The 27,263-nt window shown below is 44.7% G+C and overlaps 1 protein-coding gene across 1 annotated transcript in view; it reads left to right on the top strand.

The window, feature by feature from the left end:
- cdh2 (cadherin 2, type 1, N-cadherin (neuronal)) overlaps positions 1–20,240 on the top strand; it is a gene marked incomplete at its 3' end in the record, with an annotated part of 77,288 nt that extends 57,048 nt beyond the window's left edge. The window contains exons 12-16 of the mRNA XM_084162940.1: positions 399–632; positions 11,248–11,481; positions 12,491–12,630; positions 14,360–14,521; positions 20,034–20,240. Coding sequence (XP_084019066.1) covers positions 399–632; positions 11,248–11,481; positions 12,491–12,630; positions 14,360–14,521; positions 20,034–20,240 — 977 coding nt within the window. The remainder of the gene's footprint in view (positions 1–398; positions 633–11,247; positions 11,482–12,490; positions 12,631–14,359; positions 14,522–20,033) is intronic.
- Positions 20,241–27,263: the final 7,023 nt, after the last annotated feature.

The raw sequence follows: 27,263 nt of genomic DNA, 5'->3' as shown, positions 1-27,263 counted from the left end.
GCAGATACTGGAATACGTTTTTGAGTGACAGAGTGAGGGCTTTGCATAGGCGCTTAGTTGGTTTTGTTGTGGGACTAGAAAAAAATGCCGGGAACGTAAAATAACGTTATTAACCCATTCCCATGCATTTAAAATAGCGGTTCTGTTCCAGGGTCTGTTTCTGTTCCTTGAAAAAGAAAATCCTGATTTTCAGTTCTGTTCTCTGAACCAGTTCCAACCCCTGGTATCTCCTCTCAACATATAAATAGTTCAGTACAGTATCTATGTTGCACCAAACAGGTTGCCTTTTTGACATATTTTATTTATTTATTCATATCTAAGGGGCCTTTTACTCCACTTTGCTTATCTCACTGGTCTCTCCTTCTCTTGCTCCTCCATCCCTCCATCCTCTCTCTCAGGCATCCCCCCTGCCAGTGGTACGGGTACGTTACAGATGTACCTTTTAGACATAAACGACAATGCTCCTCGTGTCTTCCCTCCGGAGGTGGAGATGTGTGAGAAGCCTGAGCCCAATGCCATCAACATCACTGCCAGCGACCCCGATCTGATCCCTAACGCCGGCCCCTTTGCCTTCGAACTGGCCAACCGGCCGGCAGACGCACGACGGAACTGGACCCTCACACGCCTCAATGGTTAGTGTGTGTCTGTGTTTTATCTTTCCTGTCTTTCTTTCACTCCCTGTCTCTACATTTCTCTATTGCCCTCAATTAAATTCAAAAATGCTTTATTGCCATGACAAAATAACTTATAGAAAATTGTTCCCCATCTCGCTCTGTCTCTTTCTTTCTCTCGCCTTCCCTATATTACACTCTCTCAATTCAATTCAATATACTGACATGTAAAGTCTTTATTGACATGGAAAGTAAAACACTTACACTGAGGGAAAAAAGTATTTGATCCCTTGCTGATTTCGTATGTTTGCCCACTGACAAAGAAATAATCAGTCTGGGGTATGGGATGGACCACAGGAATTATTTGCTAGGATAATAATTGCTTGTCAATGAATTAAATGTAATACAATGGCAATCCGGGTTATATGTTAAAATCCTATGCGTGAACTGCCGACATTATTACGCATATTAATTGATAATGATGGAAAATAGGATATGCATAATTTTTTTTTAATAGTTATATATATATATATATATATAGAGGTGAAAGCATTGGAAATGCTTTTGGCGGTTAATCTGCTTCTATTTTGTGGGTGGCACTGTGTGCTGTTTTCGATGGATGGGTCCTGGCCTCTCGGGGCCTTAGGGATCCGGAGGGACGTGGGTGGGATGCTGATCACTGGGATGACGGCTCAACTTGGGATGGGGAGGGGCTTTAGCGGGGGAATTAGTGGAGAACAACTGAAGGGTTACTCCGTAGCAATGCAAATATCACGGTACAGCTACAGTGGGGGAAAAAAGTATTTAGTCAGCCACCAATTGTGCATGTTCTCCCACTTAAAAAGATGAGAGAGGCCTGTAATTTTCATCATAGGTACACGTCAACTATGACAGACAAAATGAGAAAAAAAATCCTGAAAATCACATTGTAGGATTTTTAATGAATTTATTTGCAAATTATGGTGGAAAATAAGTATTTGGTCACCTTCAAACAAGCAAGATTTCTGGCTCTCACAGACCTGTAACTTCTTCTTTAAGAGGCTCCTCTGTCCTCCACTCGTTACGTGTATTAATGGCACCTGTTTGAACTTGGTATCAGTATAAAAGACACCTGTCCACAACCTCAAACAGTCACACTCCAAACTCCACTATGGCCAAGACCAAAGAGCTGTCAAAGGACACCAGAAACAAAATTGTAGACCTGCACCAGGCTGGGAAGACTGAATCTGCAATAGGTAAGCAGCTTGGTTTGAAGAAATCAACTGTGGGAGCAATTATTAGGAAATGGAAGACATACAAGACCACTGATAATCTCCCTCGATCTAGGGCTCCACGCAAGATCTCACCCCGTGGGGTCAAAATGATCACAAGAACGGTGAGCAAAAATCCCAGAACCACACGGGGGGACCTAGTGAATGACCTGCAGAGAGCTGGGACCAAAGTAACAAAGCCTACCATCAGTAACACACTACGCCGCCAGGGACTCAGATCCTGCAGTGCCAGACGTGTCCCCCTGCTTAAGCCAGTACATGTCCAGGCCCGTCTGAAGTTTGCTAGAGTGCATTCGGATGATCCAGAAGAGGATTGGGAGAATGTCATATGGTCAGATGAAACCAAAATAGAACTTTTTGGTAAAACTCAACTCGTCGTGTTTGGAGGACAAAGAATGCTGAGTTGCATCCAAAGAACACCATACCTACTGTGAAGCATGGGGGTGGAAACATCATGCTTTGGGGCTGTTTTTCTGCAAAGGGACCAGGACGACTGATCCGTGTAAAGGAAAGAATGAATGGGGCCATGTATCGTGAGATTTTGAGTGAAAACCTTCTTCCATCAGCAAGGGCATTGAAGATGAAACGTGGCTGGGTCTTTCAGCATGACAATGATCCCAAACACACCGCCCGGGCAACGAAGGAGTGGCTTCGTAAGAAGCATTTCAAGGTCCTGGAGTGGCCTAGCCAGTCTCCAGATCTCAACCCCATAGAAAATCTTTGGAGGGAGTTGAAAGTCCGTGTTGCCCAGCGACAGCCCCAAAACATCACTGCTCTAGAGGAGATCTGCATGGAGGAATGGGCCAGAATACCAGCAACAGTGTGTGAAAACCTTGTGAAGACTTACAGAAATCGTTTGACCTGTGTCATTGCCAACAAAGGGTATATAACAAAGTATTGAGAAACTTTTGTTATTGACCAAATACTTATTTTCCACCATAATTTGCAAATAAATTCATAAAAAATCCTACAATGTGATTTTCTGGGAAAAAAATTCTCATTTTGTCTGTCATAGTTGACGTGTACCTATGATGAAAATTACAGGCCTCTCTCATCTTTTTAAGTGGGAGAACTTGCACAATTGGTGGCTGACTAAATACTTTTTTTCCCCACTGTACATGGCGGAGACTGAATCAAGCTAGTCGTCTTGACTTCTTTCTTATCTCATTCTCGTTGGCACCAAAAGTTTTAAAAAGTGTTGATAGGGGACAGAATGCGGTCGGACCATCATATAATAGGCATATACATTACTCTTACTGAATTTCCACGTGGGCGAGGATATTGGAAATGTAATCAAAGTCTATTGGATGATAATTTATTTATAATTAGAACAAAGGAATTTATAACAGACTTTTTCCAACATAACCCCTTATTGTATGGGACACCTTTAAATGTGCCTTTAGAGGCCATGCAATTCAGTACTCATCTCGAAAACAAAAGCAATTTAGGTCAAAAGAGTTTATACTAAGAAAGGAAATAGAAAGTCTAACAGAACAGATAGATGGCAATAAAAACTGTAACATAGAGGCTCAGAATAAATTAGAGGAAAAACAAAAAGAAATGGAGAAACTTATTCAAGAAAGATCAAGTGTAATATATTATAAAAATAAAGCAAATTGGATGGAATATGGGGAAAAATGCACAAAATTCTTTTTTAATCTTCAACATAGGAATGCCACAAAAAATAACTTTATGAAACTGGTTACAATTGACGGAGTCACCCATAATTCACCAAATGATATTTTGAAGGAAGAAACAAAGTACTTTAAGCATATGTTTTCTTTTCAGTCGCCTCTATCTCCTCTAACTGAAGCTAATTGTAGAGATGTTTTTCTATTGATAATGTCAAATTAACAGCCACACAGAAAGACTCATGTGAAGGTGAAATTACAGAGGAGGAACTTCTGGATGCAATTAAAGACTTTAAGTCTGGGAAAACTCCAGGGTTGGATGGCATACCAGTCGAGGTATACCAAACCTTTTTTGATATACTAAGAGGACTGTTATTAGCATGTTTTAACCACTCCTATGTAAATGGTAGATTATCTGACACTCAAGAATTCTAGCAAAAATGTATAGCGCATAGAATTAAAAAAGTATTGTCGGATATTATTCATTCTAATCAGACAGGTTTTTTACATGGAAGATACATTGGAGATAATTTAAGGCAAGTATTGGAAACAATGGAACACTATGGAAAATATGGGAAACCAGGCCTGCTATTCATAGAAGACTTCGAAAAGGCATTTGATAAAGTTCGACTGGGGTTTATATATAAATGCCTGGAGCATTTAATTTTGGAGAATCTCTTATAAAATGGGTCAAAATCATGTATAGTAACCCTAGGTGTAAAATAGTAAATAATTGCTATTTCTCAGAAAGTTTTAAACTGTCAAGAGGAGTGAAACAAGGTTGTCCACTATCGGCATATCTATTTATTGTGGCCATCGAGATGTTAGCTATTAAAATCAGATCCAATAATAATATCAGAGGATTAGAAATACAGGGCTTAAAAACAAAGGTGTCATTGTACGCTGATGATTCATGTTTTCTTTTAAATCCACAACTAGAATCCCTCCACAGCCTCATAGAGGATCTAGATACATTTTCTAACCTCTCTGGATTACAACCAAATTATGACAAATGTACTATATTACGTATTGGATCACTAAAAAATAGAATTTTTATATTACCATGTAGTTTACCAATAAAATGGTCTGATGGTGATGTGGATATACTCGGAATACATATACCAAAGGAAATAAATGATCTCACTTCAATAAATTTTAATAGAAAGTTAGCAAAAATAGATAAGATCTTACTACCATGGAAAGGAAAATACCTGTCAATTTGTGGAAAAATCACCCTGATTAACTCTTTAGTATTATCCCAGTTTACCTGTTTGCTTATGGTCTTGCCTACGCCTAGCGAACTGTTTTTAAAATTATATGAGAAAAAAATATTCAATTTTACTTGGAACGGCAAGCCAGACAATATATATAATGAATATGAATTCGGAGGACAGAAATTATTAAATATTAAAGCATTAGACCTATCACTAAAAGCTTCAGTCATACAAAAGTTATACTTAAATCCGAACTGGTTCTCAAGCAAATTAGTAAGATTGTCTCACCCAATGTTCAAGAAAGGCCTTTTTCCCTTTATTCAGATTACAACAACTCATTTGCAGTTATTTGAAAAGGAAATAATCTCCCAAATATCACTATTTCTAAAACAAGCCATAGAAAGTTGGTTGCAATTTCAATTTAATCCTCCAGAAACGACAGAACAAATAATGCAACAAATATTGTGGTTAAATTCAAAAATAGTAATTGACAAAAAACCTTTATTTTTTGACAGAATGTTTAAAAAAGGTATAGTCTTCGTAAATGATATCATCGGTAGGACTGGTGGAGTTATGTCGCACATGCAGCTAACAAAAACATATGGAAATGTCTGCTCTACCCAAAATTACAACCAAATAATTGCAGCCTTACCGCAAAAGTGGAAGAGGAAAGTGGAAGGGGGAGAAAGTAAGGAACTTGTCTGTCGGCCTTGCATTAAAGAACATAATTGGTAAAGGAAAACTGTGATAAATAAAACAGTATATCAGTTTCATTTAAGGACCAAAGGATTGACAGCCGTCCCATATAGATTTGTCACGAACGTTGACTGATGACTCGTGGAACCAAGGCGCAGCGTGATAAGCGTACAAATTTAATTAGTACTTAACACACGAACAAAACCAAAACAACAAACCAACGATACGTGAAGTCCTGAGGTTACACACACCAAACCTTTACGGATCAAGATCCCACAAACTAACTGGTGCCAACAGGCTGCCTAAGTATGGTCCCCAATCAGAGACAACGAGCTACAGCTGCCTCTGATTGGGAACCACCCTGGCCAACATAGAACTAAACGATCTAGAACAAAAAACATAGAAAACTAAACATAGAAAATCTACACCCTGGCTCAACATTTAAGAATCCCCAGAGCCAGGGCGTGACAGTACCCCCCCCCCCCCCCCCCCCCCCCAAAGGCGCGGACTGCGACCGCGCCACACAAACACAAGAGGGTAGGGCCCGTTGCGCCCCTGGTCTGGTCCCGCTGACTGGAGCTGGACTGGACACACGCACCACTGGCTTGGTGCGGGGAGCAGGAACGGGCCGGACCGGGCTGACGACGCGCACCACTGGCTTGGTGCGGGGAGCAGGAACGGGCCGGACCGGGCTGACGACGCGCACCACTGGCTTGGTGCGGGGAGCAGGAACGGGCCGGACCGGGCTGACGACGCGCACCACTGGCTTGGTGCGGGGAGCAGGAACGGGCCGGACCGGGCTGACGACGCGCACCACTGCCTTGGTGCGAGGGACAGGAACAGGCCGGACCGGGCTGGCGACGCGCACCACTGGCTTGGTGCGAGGGACAGGAACAGGCCGGACCGGGCTGGCGATGCGCACCACTGGCTTGGTGCGAGGGACAGGAACAGGCCGGGCTGGACTGGGAACACGCACCACTGGCTTGGTGCGGGGAGCAGGAACAGGCCGGGCTGGACTGGGAACACGCACCACTGGCTTGGTGCGGGGAGAAGGAACAGGCCGGGCTGGACTGGGAACACGCACCACTGGCTTGGTGCAGGGAGCCGGAACAGGCCGGGCCGGACTGTGGAGGCGGACTGGAGGTCTGGAGCGGAGAGCTGACACAACCCGTCCTGGCTGAATGCCTATTTCCACACAATATGTGTGAGGCATCAGCACAGGACGTACAGGGCTATGCACTCGTACTGGCGCTACAGCACGTGGCACTGGCGCAGGATATACGGGACCGAGGAGGCGTACTGGAGGCCACGAGCGTTGAGCCGGCACACCCCGTCCTGGCTGCATGCCCATCTTAGCACGACACGAGCGTGGTGCTAGCACCGAACGTACAGGACTGTGCCGGAACACTCGCGGCACAGTACGTGGCTCCGCATAACACGGAGCCTGCCCAGTCTCACGATTCCTAGCCTGAGTACGGGGAGTTGGCTCTGCTCTAACTCTAGGCTCCGCCAACCACCCTTTTAGACCCCCCAAAACATTTTCTTGGGGCTGTCTCTCGGGCTTCCTCCTCGGCCGGTACCCTCTGCGATGCCGCTGCTCCTCTCTGTAGCGCGCCTCCACAGTCTCCTCCCAAGGACGGCGATCCATTCTGGCCTGAATCTCTTCCCAAGTCCAGGATCCCTTCCCGTCCAGGATCTCCTCCCAAGTCCAGGATGTCTGTTCCTGGACACGCTGCTTAGTCCTTTTTTGGTGGGATCTTCTGTCACGAACGTTGACTGATGACTCGTGGAACCAAGGCGCAGCATGATAAGCGTACATCTTTAATTAGTACTTAACACACGAACAAAACCAAAACAACAAACCAACGATACGTGAAGTCCTGAGGTTACACACACCAAACCTTTACGGATCAAGATCCCACAAACTAACTGGTGCCAACAGGCTGTATGGTCCCCAATCAGAGACAACGAGCTACAGCTGCCTCTGATTGGGAACCACCCTGGCCAACATAGAACTAAACGATCTAGAACAAAAAACATAGAAAACTAAACATAGAAAATCCACACCCTGGCTCAACATTTAAATTACATTTTAGTCATTTAGCAGACGCTCTTATCCAGAGCAACTTACAGTTAGTGAATACATATCTTTATTTTTTTTTATACTGGCCCCCCGTGGGAATCGAACCCACAACCCTGGCGTTGCAAACGCCATGCTCTATCCACTGAGCTACATCCCTGCCGGCCATTCCCTCCCCTACCCTGGACGACGCTGGGCCAATTGTGCGCCGCCCATGAGTCTCCCGGTCGCGGCCGGCTACGACAGAGCCTGGATTCGAACCAGGATCTCTAGTGGCACAGTTAGCACTGCGATGCAGTGCCTTAGACCACTGCGCCACTCAGGAGTACAGGCCCTAAGAGTCCCCAGAGCCAGGGCGTGACAAGATTGCAAAATAGTTGGGAAGAGATTAGAGATTTTTGACGTACCGATCCCATGGCATAGTGTTTATGAACTGACACGCAAAACGACACCGGATTCAAAAATTAGAATCTTTCAATTTAAATTATTATATAAAATTCTTGCTACCAATAGAATGTTATTTATATGGGGGATACAATCTTCCCAGCTCTGCAGATTTTGCTGTGAAGAGACAGAATGATTAGATCATTTGTTTTGGTTCTGTCCATTTGTAGCTTGTTTTTGGACACAGGTCCAGGAATGGCTAAAGGATTGCTATATTTACCTGGAGCTAACCTCTCAGATAGCATTACTGGGTGATCTGAAAAGTCATAGTCAATCGATCAATAATATAATAATACTTTTAGCAAAAATGTTTCTTTTTAATTCTGTAGAAGCAATGAGAATAGAAAGGTTCAGAACTTTTGTAAAACATCACAGTACGGTTGAAATATATATGGCAAATAGAAATCCAATATGGATGGTGTTAGGAGATAGATGGGAGGTATTGAATAGAGTTGAAGGATGGGACTAATAACAAATAACAACAAATAATAACAAAGATAGCTAATAATGTAAGCATACTGTGTCCATAATAAGTATATAGGTTGTATGTTGGGAGCTTTTGGGAAAGAGCACAGTTAGAAAGATATGGCATATAGAAGCAAACCGGATGGACATCATGAAAATGATCGGAGAGGTTGAGAGTAGAAGAAGTTCAGGAGCCAAAAAAATAAATAATATATATATATAATATAATTATTGTAAAATTAACTGTGTCCATAAGGTGTAGATAGTAAGTATAGACCGGAAATAGAGGCCTGGGCATTGTTGTTCACTAATTTACTCCAAGTAGGGAAAGGATGGCGGGGTTGAAAAGTAATAAAGGGGAGTATATATATAAAAAACATGGGGGATAAAAAAAAAAAAAATGAAATTATCAGTCTATAATTTTAATGGTAGGTTTATTTGAACAGTGAGAGACAGAATAACAACAACAAAATCCAGAAAAACGCATGTCAAAAATGTTATAATTAAATTTGCATTTTAATGAGGGAAATAAGTATTTTACCCCCTCTCAATCAGAAAGATTTCTGGCTCCCAGGTGTCTTTTATACAGGTAATGAGCTGAGATTAGGAGCACACTCTTAAAGGGAGTACTCCTAATCTCAGCTTGTTACCTGTGTAAAAGACACCTGTCCACAGAATCAATCAATCAATCAATCAGATTCCAAACAATCCACCATGGCCAAGACCAAAGAGCTCTCCAAGGATGTCAGGGACAAGATTGTAGACCTACACAAGGCTGGAATGGGCTACAAGACCATCGCCAAGCAGCTTGGTGAGAAAGTGACAACAGTTGGTGTGATTATTCGCAAATGGAAGAAACGCAAAAGAACTGTCAATCTCCCTCGGCCTGGGGCTCCATGCAAGATCTCACCTCGTGGAGTTGCAATGATCATAAGAACGGTGAGGAATCACCCCAGAACTACACGGGAGGATATTGTCAATGATCTCTTGGTGACCATAGTCACCAAGAAAACAATTGGTAACACACTACGCCATGAAGGACTGAACTCCTGCAGCGCCCGCAAGGTCCCCCTGCTCAAGAAAGCACATATACAGGCCCGTCTGAAGTTTGCCAATGAACATCTGAATGATTCAGAGGAGAACTGGGTGAAAGTGTTGTGGTCAGATGAGACCAAAATCAAGCTCTTTGGCATCAGCTTAACTCGCCGTGTTTGGAGGAGGAGGAATGCTGCCTATGACCCCAAGAACACCATCCCCACCGTCAAACATGGAGGTGGAAATATAATGCTTTGGGGGTGTTTTTCTGCTAAGGGGACAGGACAACTTCACCGCATCAAAGGGACGATGGACGGGGCCATGTTCCGTCAAATCTTGGGTGAGAACCTCCTTCCCTCAGCCAGGGCATTGAAAATGGGTCGTGGATGGGTATTCCAGCATGACAATGACCCAAAACACACAGCCAAGGCAACAAAGGAGTGGCTCAAGAAGAAGCACATTAAGGTCCTGGAGTAGCCTAGCCAGTCTCCAGACCTTAATCCCATAGAAAATCTGTGGAGGGAGCTGAAGGTTCGAGTTGCCAAACGTCAGCCTCGAAACCTTAATGACTTGGAGAAGATCTGTAAAGAGGAGTGGAACAAAATCCCTCCTGAGATGTGTGCAAACCTGGTGGCCAACTACAAGAAAAGTCTGACCTCTGTGATTGCCAACAAGGGTTTTGCCACCAAGTACTAAGTCATGTTTTGCAGAAGGGTCAAATACTTATTTCCCTCATTAAAATGCAAATCAATTTATAACATTTTTGATATACGTTTTTCTGGGTTTTTCTGTTGTTATTCTGTCTCTCATTGTTCAAATAAACCTACCATTAAAATGATAGACTGATCATGTCTTTGTCAGTGGGCAAACGTACAAAATCAGCAGGGGATCAAATACTTTTTTCCCTCACTGTACATTGTCAAAGTAAACACTTACGCGGAGTGGACAAAACATTAAGAACACCTGCTCTTTCCATGAACTGACCAGGTGAATCCAGATGAAAGCTATGATCCCTTATTGATGTCACTTCTTAAATCCACTTCAATCAGTGTAGATGAAGGGGAGGAGACAGGTTAAATAAGTATTTCTAAGCCTTGAGACAATTGAGACATGGATTGTGTATGTGTGCCATTCAGAGGGTGAATGGGCAAGACAAACGATTTAAGTGACTTTGAACGGGGTATGGTAGTAGGTGCCAGGCGCACCGGTTTGAGCATGTCAAGAACTGGAACAATGCTGGGTTTTTCACGCTCAACAGTTTCCCGTGTGTATCAAGAATGGTCCACCACCCAAAGGACATCCAGCCAACTTGACACAACTGTGGGAAGCATTGGAGTCAACATGGGCCAGCATCCCTGTCGATTGCTTTCGACTCCTTGTAGAGTCCATGCCCCTACGAATTGAGGCTGATCTGAGGGCAAAAGGGTGTACAACTCAATATTAGGAAGGCATTCCTAATGTTTTGTACACTTAGTGTAAAACAACAATGGTCAAATAAGACAGAAATATACTAGACTGTTAGTGATAAAGCAATACTATTGTATTGTTAATAGTGGTAATAATATTAACATCAATTACAAAAAAGAATAATAAAAATAAAATAAATACTGGTAGTAAGCTGACATCTAGACTTCTAGTGGTAACCTGACTTCTCTCTCTATCTGTCTCTCTTTTTCTCCCTCCCTCATTCCCTGTCTATCCCCTCTCTTTATTTCTCTCTTAATCCCCCCTCCCTTCCTCCCTAACTATATGTCTCTCTCTCTCTCTCGTTCTGTCTGTCTGTCTGTGGCCGTATCCCAGGTGAATATGCTCAGATCAGGCTGCGGATAGGTTTTCTGGAGAGTGGTATCTACGAGGTTCCAATCATCATCACAGACTCCGGCAACCTGCCCATGTCCAATACATCCTACCTGAGGGTCAAGGTGTGCCAGTGTGATCACCATGGAGATTGTGTGGACATGGAACGCATCATCGCAGCAGGCCTGGGTACTGGAGCCATCATCGCCATCCTCATCTGTATCATCATAATGCTAGGTCAGTCTGGTTGTATGCAGGCACACACACACACACACACACACACACACACACACACACACACACCATATCCCCACCCTCTTCTGCCTCATTCTCCTAGCAGGGTCTTCTTATAGCTACAGTACAAACGCATGCTACAGAACATAATCTATGTAAACGTTTGGCATCCCCACTGCTCCCCCCAGACAGCAGCTACAGTAGATTACAGTAGCTACATTCAAAGCTATCCCTAAATCTGCCTACCCCAAACTTAAGCACCCCACTTTAGGAGATAAGTACCCCTCCCCCACTGCCTAGAACCCCCCCCCCCCCCCCCCCATGACAGCCTCTTGACAGCCCTCCACCAATCTCCCAAAGCCTCTCCCACCTACCCCCCCAGCCTTGCCCACCTACCCCCCCAGCCTTGCCCACCTACCCCCCAGCCTTGCCCACCTACCCCCCAGCCTGCCCCATATTGTACCCCATCCCCCCTTACCTCCCCCCTTACCACCCAGCCTTCCCACCCCCTCCTCCCAGTCAATCTCTGAAAATCCGCCCAGATTATGTGGATCAAAGCAGGCAATCGCTGATCAAGCTCCCGTCAAGCTTTAAAACTCCTCTCCTGATTCTCTTTACATGGCAGAGAAATATGGTTGAATTAAAACTAAAGCTGCATATCGTCTGTTTATAGGATTTCATCCTTACCTTCTTTCTATCTTCTTCTACCCTGCCTCCTTCCTTCCTCCCCATTTTTCTTCTCCCCCTCCCCTCATTTCTACCTCTCTCTCTCTCTCTCTCTCTCTCTCTCAATTACTCTCTCTCTCTCTCGCTCTGTCTCTCTCTCGCTCTCTCTCTGAGTGTTCTTGAGTGATAAGCGAATGTAGTGTAAATGTGGCCTTTGATGCAACATGCACTGGTGCTGATGTTAGCACTTTTAAACTGATCAAATGAAATGGTGGTGAAGTTCTAATTATCCATCTCCCCCTCCATCCCTCCCTCCCTCTCTCTCTCTCTCTCTCTCTCTCTGTAGTGATGGTGTTGTTCTTTGTGATGTGGATGAAGAGGAGGGATAAGGAACGTCAGGCCAAGCAGCTGCTCATTGACCCGGAGGACGATGTCAGAGACAACATACTGAAGTACGACGAAGAGGGAGGAGGAGAGGAGGACCAGGTAGAGTAAGCACACAAACACAGATGGACGCACACACTGATGGATGGACACACACACATACAGAGGAGGACCAGGTACACACACACACATGCCTGAACACACGCACACTAATCACGCTGCTAGCGTTAGCATAATGATAGCATAGCCGCTAGTCAACCAGCTGCTGATTTAGATGGAGAGTTAGCTGTTCGCTAACGATGGCTAGTTGGAGACAGGACAGTGCTGGGCTAAATGGGGAGGGGGGAGGCAAGGAGGATATACAGTGGACATGAGGGAGGGATGTACACACACACTAACACCACAGGAGGCTGGTGAGAGGACAGCTCACAATAATGGCTGGAACGGAGTAAATGGAATGGTATCAAACATGGAAACCATGTGTGTGATCTGCTTGATAACATTCAATTTATTCCGTTCCAGCCATTACTATGAGCCCGTACACCCCAATTAAGATACCACCAGCCATCTGTGACTCACACACACACACACAGACACTCACACACACTGATGGACTGTAACATTGGGGGTTGTAGGACCTAGCCAACCAGTCATTGGATATTAATGGAGCTCTGAGAGGGGGTGATAAACATTTATCGCCATGGCGATGGCATGGGAAGTGGGGTTAGGGGCGAGAGGCCATCTTTCAATGCGATGGATGGTACTCCCCTCCCTCCCGCTGTTCGGGGAAATTGTTTCGTCGGGGAATCGGCAGTGCTGGGAAATGAACTGTTGGAGAGTGGAGCGGCTAGTTCCCCCTGATCACCCCCCCTGCTGTGGGATGGATTAGTAATGTCTGTCTGTCTGGGACCCCTTGTAGGGAGGGGCTATGGGGCATGGCTAGGCTGGAGACAGCTACAGGAGCAGTCACGCAGTCTGGCTCTCTGGTGCTAAACGGCTAGTATGGTACACTGAGGCCAATAGCAGAGGGTGCATCCCTATGGGCCCTGGTCAAAAGTAGTGCACTATAAAGGTATTAGGGTGTCATTTGGGATGCAGACAAAGCCTCTCAAATGAAAAACACGCACGCACCCACACTGCACGTTACGTTTTAAAGTGATAATACAATTTCATCAGCTTTTTGTGAACCTAGCCTACCATCCTGGTATCAAAGATTGAGCATGGTGAGCAGTGACAAAGCCCAGCTAAGTAGTGCAGTATAAAGAGAATAGGGTGCCATTGGGGACTCAGCCTGCGCCTCTTCTCCTCTGTCTGGAAAATAACAATATAGCCTAGGCCAGGGACAAACCCCTCTGTATTTATCCCGCCATTTCCTCTCCTCCTCTCCTGTTCTCTCTGTCCTTCACGTTATGGCGGCATTCACAGCTCTCCCCTGAAACCGTTTCAGTGGTTAACTATTGCAGTGAACAATGCCCAAGGTGGTTACATGACCAGGTTTTATTTTTATGTTTCATCAATGAATCAGACACTCAGACACACAACCTTCTCTCTCTCTCTCTCTCTCTCTCTCTCTCTCTCTCTCTCTCTCTCTCTCTCTCTCTCTCTCTCTCTCTCTCTCTCTCTCTCTCTCTCTCTCTCTCTCTCTCTCTCTCTCTCTCTCTCTCTCTCTCTCTCTCTCTCTGTCTCACTCACTCTGTCCCTCTCTCTCTCTTCCTCCTCTCTCCCTCTCTATCCCTCTCCCCCTCCACCACCCTCTCTCCTCCCTCCCTCAACCCTCTCTTTCTTATCCCCACATCTCTGTATCCCCCACTCTCTCCCTCCCCCTCTCCAGGACTATGACCTGAGTCAGCTGCAGCAGCCCGACGCGTTGGAGCCAGAGATGGTAAAGGTGGGAATCAGGCGTATGGACGAGAGACCCCTCCACCAGGACCACCTGTACCCCCTCCGCTCTGCTGCACCCCACCCAGGAGATATAGGAGACTTCATCCATGAGGTAGCTACGGAGTGTGTGTTTTTCTGTTGGGGGAGTGGGGGTTGTGTGTGTATGTGTGTTAATGCTTGTGTGTGCATGACTGTGTGTGTGTGTGTATGTGACTCACTGTGTGACACAGAAGGAGAGGGAGCCCTCCCTGCCTCTGTGTAATTCTTAATTAGCTTTGCTAACAGTGCAGATTAACGTGGTACAGACATGGGCAGGCCCGGCTGGCTAATTTAAGGTTTAGTTTAGTTTATTAGGATCCCCATTAGCTATTGCACATGCAGCAGCTACTCTTCCTGGGATCCACATAAAACATACAAATACATGACAAAGTACAGAATAAAAAAAATATTATTTAGACACTATCATATTGTATATACATATTCATATTCTTATATACAGTTCAGTTAAATTAGATCTTTAGACAGAGGAGAGGCGCTGTGATATGTTTTTTATTTGTTTTTTTAAGCTAAACTTGCTTTTTGCCTGAGTAACCTCTTGTGGCAGAGCATCCCATGATGACATGGCTCTATAGATAACTGAGCGATGCATTAAATCTGTTTTTGGTCTGGGTTATGTGAAGAAACCCATAGTGGCATGTCTGCTGGGGTATGTCTGAAGTGTATGCAAATAGATTAGACAAGTGGTTGGGCATTGTCAACACATGAATGTTTCTTAAAAAGACTAGAAGAGAAGTAGTCAAATAAAATACAATTTTATTGGTCGCATACACATATTTACAGTTGAAGTCGGAAGTTTACATGCACTTAGGTTGGAGTCATTAAAACTCGTTTTTCAACCACTCCACAAATTTCTTGCTAACAAACTATAGTTTTGGCAAGTCGGTTAGGACATCTACTTTGTGCATGACACAAGTAATTTTTCCAACAATTGTTTACAGACAGATTATTTCACTTATAATTCACTGTATCACAATTCCAGTGGGTCAGAAGTTTACATACACTAAGTTGACTGTGCCTTTAAACAGCTTGGAAAGTTCCAGAAAATAATGTCATGGCTTTAGAAGCTTCTGATAGGCTAATTGACATCATTTGACATCAGGTGTACCTGTGGATGTATTTCAAGGCCTACCTTCAAACTCAGCATTGCCTCTTTGCTTGACATCATGGGAAAATCAAAAGAAATCAGGCAAGACCTCAGAAAAACAATTGTAGACCTCCACAAGTCTGGTTCATCCTTGGGAGCAATTTCCAAATGCCTGAAGGTACCACATTCATCTGTACAAACAATAGTACGCAAGTATAAACACCATGGGACCACGCAGCCATCATACCGCTCAGGAAGGAGACACGTTCTGTCTCCTAGAGATGAACGTACTTTGGTGCGAAAAGTGCAATCAATCCCAGAACAACAGCAAAGGACCTTGTGAAGATGCTGGAGGAAACAGGTACAAAAGTATCTATATCCACAGTAAAACAAGTCCTATATCGACATAACCTGAAAGGCCGCTCAGCAAGGAAGAACCCACTGCTCCAAAACTGCCATAAAAAAGCCAGACTACGGTTTGTAGATTGTACTTTTTGGAGAAATGTCCTTTGGTCTGATGAAACAAAAATAGAACTGTTTGGCCATAATGACCATCGTTATGTTTGGAGGAAAAAGGAGGATGCTTGCAAGCCGAAGAACACCATCCCAACCGTGAAGCACGGGGGTGGCAGCATCATGCTGTGGGGGTGCTTTGCTGCAAGATGGACTGGTGCACTTCACAAAATAGATGGCAGCATGAGGAAGGAAAATGATGTGTATATATTGAAGCAACATCTCAAGACATCAGTCACGAAGTTAAAGCTTGGTCGCAAATGGTCTTCCAAATGGACAATGACCCCAAGCATACTTCCAAAGTTGTGGCAAAATGGCTTAAGGACAACAAAGTCAAGGTATTGGAGTGGCCATCACAAAGCCCTGACCTCAATAATACAGAAAATTTGTGGGCAGAACTGAAAAAGCGTGTGCGAACAAGGAGGCCTACAAACCTGACTCAGATACACCAGCTCTGTCAGGAGGAATGGGCCAAAATTCACCCTCCTGAGGTTGAAGAGACGCTGTTGCGCCTTCTTCACCACACTGTCTGTGTGGGTGGACCATTTCAGATTGTCAGTGATGTGTATGCCGAGGAACTTGAAGCTTTTCACCTTCTCCACTGCGGCCCAGTCGATGTGGATATGGGTGTGCTCCCTATGCTGTCTCCTGAAGTCCACGATCAGCTCCTTTGTTTTGTTGACGTTGAAGGAGAGGTTATTTCCCTTGCACCACTCCGCCAGGGACCTCACCTCCTCCCTGTAGGCTGTCTCGTCATTGTTGGTAATCAGGCCTACTACTGTTGTGTCGTCTGCAAACTTGATGATTGAATTGGAGACGTGCGTGTGCATGCAGTCATGGGTGAACAGGGAGTACAGGAGGGGGCTGAGCACGCACCCTAGTGGGTCCCTGTGTTGAGGATCAGCGTAGTGGAGGTGTTGTTGCCTACCTTCACCACCTGGGGGCAGCCCGTCAGGAAGTCCAGGACCCAGTTGCACAGGGTGAGGTTCAGACCCCAGGGCCCCGAGCTTAATGATGAGCTTGGAGGGTACTATGGTGTTGAAGGTTGAGCTGTAGTCAATGACCAGCATTCTTACATAGCTATTCCTCATGTCCAGATGGTATAACACGCTTAAATGTCTTACTCACGTCAGCCACTTAGAACGAGAGCACACAGTCCTCGGAAGCGGAGGCACTGTGTTTTCCTCGAAGCGGGCGAAGAAGGGGTTTAACTTGTCCAGTAGTAAGACGTCGGTGTCCGCGACGGGGCTGGTGTTCCCTTTATAATCCGTGATTGTCTGAAGTCCCTGCCACATACGTCTCGTGTATGAGCCGTTGAATTGCGATTCTACTTTGTCTCTACTGACGTTTTGGCTGTTTGATTGTCTTACGGAGGGCATATTCCCAGTCACCTTGTCGTGGTTAAATACGGACGTTCGCGCTTTTAGTTTTGCATGAATGATGCCATCTATCCATGGTTTTTGGTTTGGATAGGGAATGGTGGGAACAACATCCCCTATACACTTCCTTATGAACTCAGTCAGTGTCAGTGTGTACGTCAGTGTTATTCTCAGAGGCAACCCAGAACATATCACAGTCCGCATGATCAAATCAATCTTGAAGCATGGATTCCGATTGGTCAGACCAGCATTTGAACAGTCCTTACCACGGGTACTTCCTGTTTGAATTCCTGCCTATAGGAATGGAGAAGCAGAATGGAGGCGTGATCTGATTTGCCGAAGAGAGGGCGGGGGAGGGCCCTGTAGCCGTCCCGAAAGGGAGAATAGTAATGGTCGAGAGTTTTTGATGCGCAAGCAGCGCAGGCAATGTGTTGGTTAATCTTCGGTAGCGTTGTCCTCAAATTTGCTTTATTAAAGTCCCCAGTTGCAATAAATGCGGCCTCAGGATATGCGGTTTCTAGTTTGCACAAAGTCCAGTGTAGTTCCTTGAGAGCCGTCGTGGTATCGGCTTGAGGGGGAATATAAATGGCTGTGACGATGACCGAAGAGAATTCTCTCAAGGTCGTCATTTGATTGTGAGGTATTCTAGGTTGGGTGAACAAAAGGACTTGAATTCCTGTACGCTACCACAATCACACCATGAGTAGTTAATCATGATTAGTTAATCATGAAACCTCCGCCTTTCTTTTTCCCTGAGATTTCTTTATTCCTGTCTGCGCAATGTACTGAGAACCCAGCTGGTTGTATGGACGGGGACAGTATATCCGGAGAGAGCCATGATTCTGTGAAACAGAGTATGTTACAGTCTCTGATGTCTCTCTGGAAGGAGATGTTCGCCCTGAGCTCGTCTACTTTATTGTCCAGGGAATGAACATTATCGAGTAATATACTCGGAAGCGGTGGATGGTTTGCACGCCTCCTGAGTCGGATTAAAGTCCACTCCGCGTACCTCTTCTCCATGAACAAAGGATCCAATTCAGGAAAGTTGTATTTCTGGTCGAAATACTGGTGAGTTACCGCTGCTCTGATATCTAAAAGTTATTTCCGGCTGTATGTAATAATGCAAAGAACGTTCTAAGCTAATAATGTGAGAAATAACACACAAAAAAAATGTAATACTGCCAAGCTGCTTAGGAGCCAGGAACCAGGCGACCATGTCTATCGGCGCTGTCAATTTCTCCTCAACCCTCAACCATGAAAGACTATCATGCATTTTTTTTTAATGTTAGGTCTGTGCATTTAAGGGCAAGGTGTGCTGCTTTGTTTTGAGCCAGCTGCAACTTTGCTAGGTCTTTCTGTTTTGCACCTGACCATATTATCGGACAGTAATCGAGACCAGAGCCTGAACAACTAGTACAGTTGATCTTTGTGTAAAAAATGCAGAACATCTCTTTAGAACATACATACCTCTCCCCATCTTCACAACAGCTTTGTCAATATGACTTGACCATGATAACTGACCATCCAATGTTACTCTTAGGAGTTCAACTTCTTCAACATGTTCAATGGTCACACCCTTTATGCAAAGTAAATCCATTGAGTTTCATTAATCCCAGAGAGAGACTAGCTTTTGCCTCCAGCTACTACAGTCAGCTATACAACAGAATGGAATAACAGCTCAATCTCAGTTAGTCTACTGAGGTGGTAACTGTAATATGTGTTGAATCTATGTGAGTTTATATCTATATCTAGACATGGATCATGCTTGCCGAGCGGTTTATACCTGTCTTTCAGTTGATGAAGTTGTGCTTCCTACGCTGTGTATGTATGTGTGTGTGTGTGTCACTAGGTTAGGCAGGCAGGATAGAGATGTCTGCCAAACACAGCTCTGAATAATGAGGTGAGCTGTCATACATGGCAAGCTGATCTAGACAGCTTAATCTAGCAGACATGACAAGCCGATGCTTCTTCCACTGCCTCACTCCTCAAGTCAATCATATTAAGGAGACAGTTGGGGGTATGGCATGCAGAAATCCCCAAAACATGTATATAGAGCTTCAGCTTATCAGATTTGTTTTATTAATTTTAGCACTGAGACAAGACATCAGTCAATAATAACACTTAAAGAGAAAGTTATTATAATAAATTCTGTCAGCTGTGGTGTGGTAGGGCGCAGGCGCGTGTGTGTACGTGCGTGCGTGTAATCTGCTGAATCTCCTCAGAGAGACGACCCAGCATCTGTCCAGCCTGACCTAAATCCTCCTCTCTTCTCTCCTCCTCCCTCCATAATCCCTCCTTCTTCTCCTCTCCCCTTGCTCTCCTGCTCCCTATATCTCATTCATTCTATATCTCTCACTCCCTCTGTTTCTCTCTCTTCTGCTTCTTTTTTCCTGCTTTTTCTCTCTTTCTGGCTCGTATTTATTCTCTCCCTTTACCTCTCTCCACCTCTTTCTCTTTTCCCTATTTTCTTTCTCTTTTCCCCTTCTTTCTCGTTATCTCTCCTTTACCTATCTCTCCCTCATTCTCTCTCTCTTTCGCTCTCTCTCTCAACCCTCATCTATCCTCTACCCCTCCTCTTCCCTCCCCAGGGTCTGAAGGCAGCTGATAACGACCCGACGGCGCCCCCCTACGACAGCCTGCTGGTGTTTGACTATGAGGGCAGCGGATCCACCGCCGGCTCCCTCAGCTCCCTTCACTCGTCCTCCTCCGGCGGAGACCAGGACTACGACTACCTCAGTGACTGGGGCCCGCGCTTCCGCAAGCTGGCAGACCTCTACGGAGGAGGGGACGACTAGGACTAGCCCCTCGCTGGGGCCGGAGTGGGGTCTGGAAAGGGGCAGTGGGTGGGTGGGTGGGTGGGTGGGGTGGGGGGGGTGGGGGGGTGTGAGTGGCACTTTAAAAAAATCATGGGACATTGAAGGAGTGCTGGTTGTGAAGATACTTTTATTTTGGCGGACTGGAACAGAGGATCAGAAACAAAATGGAGTACGTTGGTGTGGCAACTGCTATCTTAGCCTGCTAGCATGCAGGATCATTGAGGTTAGCGTGGGGTGTTAGACCACATGCTAAGGGTCGCTAACAGATCGAGTACGTTTGTGTGGCGACTGCTAGCTTAGCCTGTTAGCATACAGGCTAAATGAGGCTAGCGGAGTGTTAGCCCACATGCTTAGGGAAACTTAACGCTCAGAGGAGAGCATTGGAAGGAAACCGACCGTTGGTACTTTGACTGGTGGTTAACAGTGAATGAGAGAGCCTGGGCTCGCGCTCAGCGGTTAGCGATGCTAAAGACGCTCAGTTACACTTGAATCTCACAGTACAGAAGCACTGGGGTAAAACGTGCCTTTTTGTACATTCGTTTGATTCTGTTTAAGTTTTCTGTTCATCATGACTTTTAAGGTCCTGACTCTTGCTGGGATTTCAGGCTGTAAGAGAGCGGATGTTTAAAATGTGGAACGCACGCTTCGCCACGTGTGTGTAGTGTGTCAAAGTGTGTGTGTTCGGGTTACACCTCACTGCCAGAGTGTGTACGCCATCGTCATTGCCATGGAAACACACAGGATGAACACTCCCCATTGTTGGATCGAGAGCATTGAGTGAAGACATGTACAGTAAACTATAAAAGACTCTAGATAGTTTCACTGTTTTTCTTTGTTTTGTTTTAAGCTTTTTTTCACATTCTAACTTATGCAGCTGGTTGCTAACTAAAACGAGTCACCAGTCCTACATATTGTAGCAGAGATATTGTTTTGTTACTCTGAGGTTTGGTCGGTGGAGTCGACCAAAACCAGAGTTGGGGTAAATTCCATTTCATTTTCAGTCAATTCAGGAAGTACATTCCAATTCCAATTTTCCTCAATGCTTCTCTTTGAGAAAAATGTGGAATTGGAATTTCAGTTTACTTCCTGAATTGACTAACTTAAAAATGAATTGACCCCAACTCTGACTAAACCAATACGACGATCATGATGAATATGTTGATTCTGTCCATTCATCTGCCTTAGTGTTCTTCTGGTACTCTTCTCTGATTGGCTACTCACTGTAAACACAAATATGTACAGATTGTATCTTATTTTCTGTTGTTGTTATTTTTTGAGCATGGTCTCTGAAACAAATGCTACTGTCCAGAACCTTGTATATGTATAATTTTGATTACAGATTAAACGTTTTTTGCATGTTTTTACCTTTTCATTATACCAGAAGGATTCCAAATCTTTGCAAAAACATACACACACATGCACATGCGCACGCAGGCACACACACACACACACACACACACACACACACACACACACACACACACAGACACACACACAATGTTTGTTTTACTATCCTTGTGGGGAACAAAAATGGATTCCCATTCAAATTCCTATTTTCCCCTAAACCTAACCCTTAACCCCAAATCCCTAAACCTAACCTTAACACCTAACCTTAACTCATAAACCTAACACCTAATCCCTAAACCTAAACCTGTGGGGACCAGTGAAATGGTCCCACTTGTCCGAATGTTCCTTGTGAGGAATTATGTCCCCCACAAGGATAGTAAAACCAAAAACACACACACACAGGGAGAGGGACACTCCCTTCCCTAACCCCAAACCAGGGGTTCCATCTTTTTTACAGGGCTATCTTTTCTCTTTCCTCTCTCCTCTCCATCCTTCCATCCCCAGGGCGCACTGTCTCTCCATTATAGACAGTAGTGTGGTGAGGATCGAGAAGAAGGCGTGGGCTGTTAATATGTGACTGTGGTTTGGAGTTTAGGTTGATAATGCCTTAGGCGGCATACAAACCACCACTGAATTATCACGCTATACACAGTACCAGCCCCCATCCTACTCCTCCTCAGTGTTTGAGAGAGAGGGAGTGTGTGTGTGAGAGAGAGCTTGTGTGTGTGTGTGTGTGTGTGCGTGCGTGGACTCGCCAGTAGCTGGTTGGAGGTTGAATATGACATTGATCAACAGATACCGGACTGGAGAACAGCGTGTGTGGGCTGTTCTCCAGTCCGGTATCTGTTTATCAATGTCATATTCAACCTCCAGCCAGATACTGGCAAGTCCTATTTTTAGACTACAGACACACAGGGAGAGTCCAGAGTAAAGTCTGTGGTGTTTCTCTCTCTCTCTCTCTCTCTCTCTCTCTCTCTCTCTCTCTCTCTCTCTCTCTCTCTCTCTCTCTCTCTCTCTCTCTCTCTCTCTCTCTCTCTCTCTCTCTCTCTCTCTCTCATCACCCTTTTCCTATTATCATACCTGTTCTCATTTTCTTATTCCTATGTCAACCAGTGGAGGACCATCCTCCTCAGTGAATTTCATTTAAATTGTGAAACATTTAAAAAGTTATCCTTTTTAGATAAGGCTATACTAAATATATTCACGTCACCAAATAATTGATTAAAACACACTGTTTTGCAATGAAGGTCTACAGTAGCCTTAACAGCACGCTCTGGGGTAGCACCATGGTATAGCCAGAGGACAGCTAGTTTCCTAGGAGGATCATGGTTTAAACCCCCTTCAATAGAATTACACAATCATTATGACAACTTCCGGAGGACGTCCTCCAACCTATCAGAGCTCTTGCAGCATGAACTGACATGTTGTCCACCCAATCAAAGGATCAGAGAATGAATCTACTACTGAAAGCATAAGCTACAGCTAGCTAGCACTGCAGTGCATAAAATACAGTGGGGGAAAAAGTATTTAGTCAGCCACCAATTGTGCAAGTTCTCCCACTTAAAAAGATGAGAGAGGCCTGTAATTTTCATCATAGGTACACGTCAACTATGACAGACAAATTGAGAAAAAATTATCCAGAAAATCACATTGTAGGATTTTTTATGAATTTATTTGCAAATTATGGTGGAAAATAAGTATTTGGTCACCTACAAACAAGCAAGATTTCTGGCTCTCACAGACCTGTAACTTCTTCTTTAAGAGGCTCCTCTGTCCTCCACTCGTTACCTGTATTAATGGCACCTGTTTGAACTTGTTATCAGTATAAAAGACACCTGTCCACAACCTCAAAAAGTCACACTCCAAACTCCACTATGGCCAAGACCAAAGAGCTGTCAAAGGACACCAGAAACAAAATTGTAGACCTGCACCAGGCTGGGAAGACTGAATCTGCAATAGGTAAGCAGCTTGGTTTGAAGAAATCAACTGTGGGAGCAATTATTAGGAAATGGAAGACATACAAGACCACTGATAATCTCCCTCGATCTGGGGCTCCACGCAAGATCTCACCCCGTGGGGTCAAAATGATCACAAGAACGGTGAGCAAAAATCCCAGAACCACACAGGGGGACCTAGTGAATGACCTGCAGAGAGCTGGGACCAAAGTAACAAAGCCTACCATCAGTAACACACTACGCCGCCAGGGACTCAAATCCTGCAGTGCCAGACGTGTCCCCCTGCTTAAGCCAGTACATGTCCAGGCCCATCTGAAGTTTGCTAGAGTGCATTTGGATGATCCAGAAGAGGATTGGGAGAATGTCATATGGTCAGATGAAACCAAAATAGAACTTTTTGGTAAAAACTCAACTCGTCGTGTTTGGAGGACAAAGAATGCTGAGTTGCATCCAAAGAACACCATACCTACTGTGAAGCATGGGGGTGGAAACATCATGCTTTGGGGCTGTTTTTCTGCAAAGTGACCAGGACGACTGATCCGTGTAAAGGAAAGAATGAATGGGGCCATGTATCGTGAGATTTTGAGTGAAAACCTCCTTCCATCAGCAAGGGCATTGAAGATGAAACGTGGCTGGGTCTTTCAGCATGACAATGATCCCAAACACACCGCCCGGGCAACGAAGGAGTGGCTTCGTAAGAAGCATTTCAAGGTCCTGGAGTGGTCTAGCCAGTCTCCAGATCTTAATCCCATAGAAAATCTTTGGAGGGAGTTGAAAGTCTGTGTTGCCCAGCGACAGCCCCAAAACATCACTGCTCTAGAGGAGATCTGCATGGAGGAATGGGCCAAAATACCAGCAACAGTGTGTGAAAACCTTGTGAAGACTTACAGAAAACGTTTGACATGTGTCATTGCCAACAAAGGGTATATAACAAAGTATTGAGAAACTTTTGTTATTGACCAAAAACTTATTTTCCACCATAATTTGCAAATAAATTCATTAAAAATCCTACATTGTGATTTTCTGGGAAAAAAATTCTCATTTTGTCTGTCATAGTTGACGTGTACCTATGATGAAAATGACAGGCCTCTCTCATCTTTTTAGGTGGGAGAACTTGCACAATTAGTGGCTGACTAAATACTTGTTTTCCCCACTGTATGGTGTGGAGGTGACTCAGAGAGTGAAACACAGTTCTAGCTACACCATCTATACAAAAGTTTGTGGACAACCCTTCAAATTAGTGGATTTGGCTATTTCAGCCACACCCGTTGCTGACAGGTGTATAGAATCGAGCACACAGCCATGCAATCTCCATAGACAAACATTGGCAGTAGAATGGCCCGTACTGAAAAGCTCTGTGACTTTAAAGTGGCACCGTCATAGGATGCCACCTTTCAACAAGTCAGTTCATCAAATTTCTTCCCTGCTAGAGCTACCCCGGTCAACTGTACGTGCTGTTATTGTGAAGTGGAAACGTCAAGGAGCAACAACAGCTGAGCCGCGAAGTGGTAGACCACACAAGCTCACAGAACGGGACCGGCGAGTGCTGAAATGCGTAGTGCGTAAAAATAGTCTGCCCTCGGTTGCAACATTCACTACCGAGTTCCAAACTGCCTCTGGAAACAACGTCAGCACAAGAACTGCTCGTCGGGAGCTTCATGAAATGGGTTTCCATGGCCGAGCAGCCGCACACAAACCTAAGATCACCATGTGCAATTGCCAAGCGTCAGGTGGAGTGGTGTAAAGCTTGCCGCCATTGGACTCTGGAGCAGTGGAAACTTGTTCTCTGGAGTGATGAATCACGCTTCACCATCTGGCAGTCAGACGGACAAATCTGGGTTTGGCCGATGCCAGGAGAACGCTACCTGCCCCAATGCATAGTGCCATCTGTAAAGTTTGGTGGAGGAGGAATAATGGTATGGGGCTGTTTTTCATGATTCGGGCTAGGCCCCTTAGTTCCAGTGAAGGGAAATCTTAAAGCTACAGCATACAATGACATTCTAAACAGTTCTGTGCTTCCAAGTTTGGGGAAGGCTCTTTCCTGTTTCAGCATTACAATGCCCCCGTGCACAAAGCGAGGTCCATACAGAAATTGTTTTTCGAGATCAGTGTGGAAGAACGTGAATGGCCTGCACAGAGCCCTGACCTCAACCCCATCAAACCCCTTTGGGATGAATTGGAACGCCAACTGCAAGCCAGGCCTAATCGCCCAACATCAGTACCTGACCTCACTAATGCTCTTGTGGCTTAATGGATGCATGTCCCTGCAGCAATATTCCAACATCTAGTGGAAAGCTTTCCCAGATGAGTGGAGGCTGTTATAGCAGCAAAGGGGGAACCAATTCCATATTAATGCCTGTGATTTTGGAATGACATGTTCAACGAGCAGGTGTCACGTACTTTTGGTCATGTAGTGTATGTTGACTATGAAGTTAGCTAATATGCTGACAATGTTGTAGGCTGTGTGTAGCGGTTAGCGATTATGCTATGAAGGTTAGGCTTGGAAAGGTTTTTTCACCTGTTCACAGACCGCTGTTGTGTTGTGCACTGAAGTCCACAAGCGAAGGAAAAAGTGAGAGGAGGAGAGCACGTAGATGGTTGTGAGAAGGAATTATAGAACTAGCAAAGTGATCATGCTGCTTGTATGTGGCTGCTATGAAAGTGGACTGTGTTTGAGGGTGATCGGGGGTGTATTCAGTCACCGATTCTGTTGAAGAACATTTCTTAAACAGAAGCAAACTGAACTAAACGGGGTTAACATACCTGCATTTTTTCAGTAGAAACTTGCAACTGTTGGACTAATGATTACACGCGAGATCAGCTAGATGCAGGCAAGAGTGTGCAAGGCGGTATTGAGTGTGTCACTGTCTGTCACCTTGATTACTAAAAAATGTCTCTCAAGCTGTGCACCTACGTGTAAACTTTCATTCACAGGCTAGGTTTGTAGCAACCTCATGATGGGTATAGTGACAATTCTAGTGTCATGTAGTAGCCTAAACCTATCGATGTTACATTGAGCTGGGTGAATGGAAGATGAATGACAGTCATCCAATATGCTGTAATAGAAGTAAAGGCCAATGCTCATAAAAAAAAATGTGTCCTCCTTCATCTTAAATTGCACCGACCGCCACTGATGTCAACACCCCACTACCACCACCACTACACACACACACACACACACATCTAACTCTGCATGCTTCACGGTTCCAAGGGCTTTTACTTACACCATACACACATGGCCTTATTCAATCAACAGCAGTAACCGGGTCGTTAGGATGGACCAAAAATAAATGAGTTTGATTCTCTTTCTAATTTCACATAGCGTATTATCCAACATTGATTTCCCATTAACTAAATAGTGTATTTTGTATTCTTCTGAAAATAAGTTGATATAATAAGATGTGTATACAACAGTTGTATACACACACACATACAACACACTGGCACCCATACAACAGTTGTATACACACACACACACATACAAACACACTGACACACACAGTCATTCCCAGTTTGTTATTCTGTGGGTGTTAAGTTCTCTCGGCGGGGCTGCTGAGCTGTGGAAGTTTCAAATCTTCCTCTTTCTTTCTCTTCCTTTATCTTAAATCCAACATGAAACACACTGAAGCTGTGGTTCACCCTCCAGTCTGGCATCCATTTACTCCCCCCACGGACATGTCAGCTATATCTTTACGAGAGG

The sequence above is a fragment of the Coregonus lavaretus genome (assembly GCF_964263955.1).
Source record: "Coregonus lavaretus genome assembly, chromosome: 6".
Classification (NCBI taxonomy): Eukaryota; Metazoa; Chordata; class Actinopteri; order Salmoniformes; family Salmonidae; genus Coregonus; species Coregonus lavaretus.
Note: the sequence above shows the minus strand (reverse complement) of the source record. Positions and strands in the feature narration are given on the sequence as shown.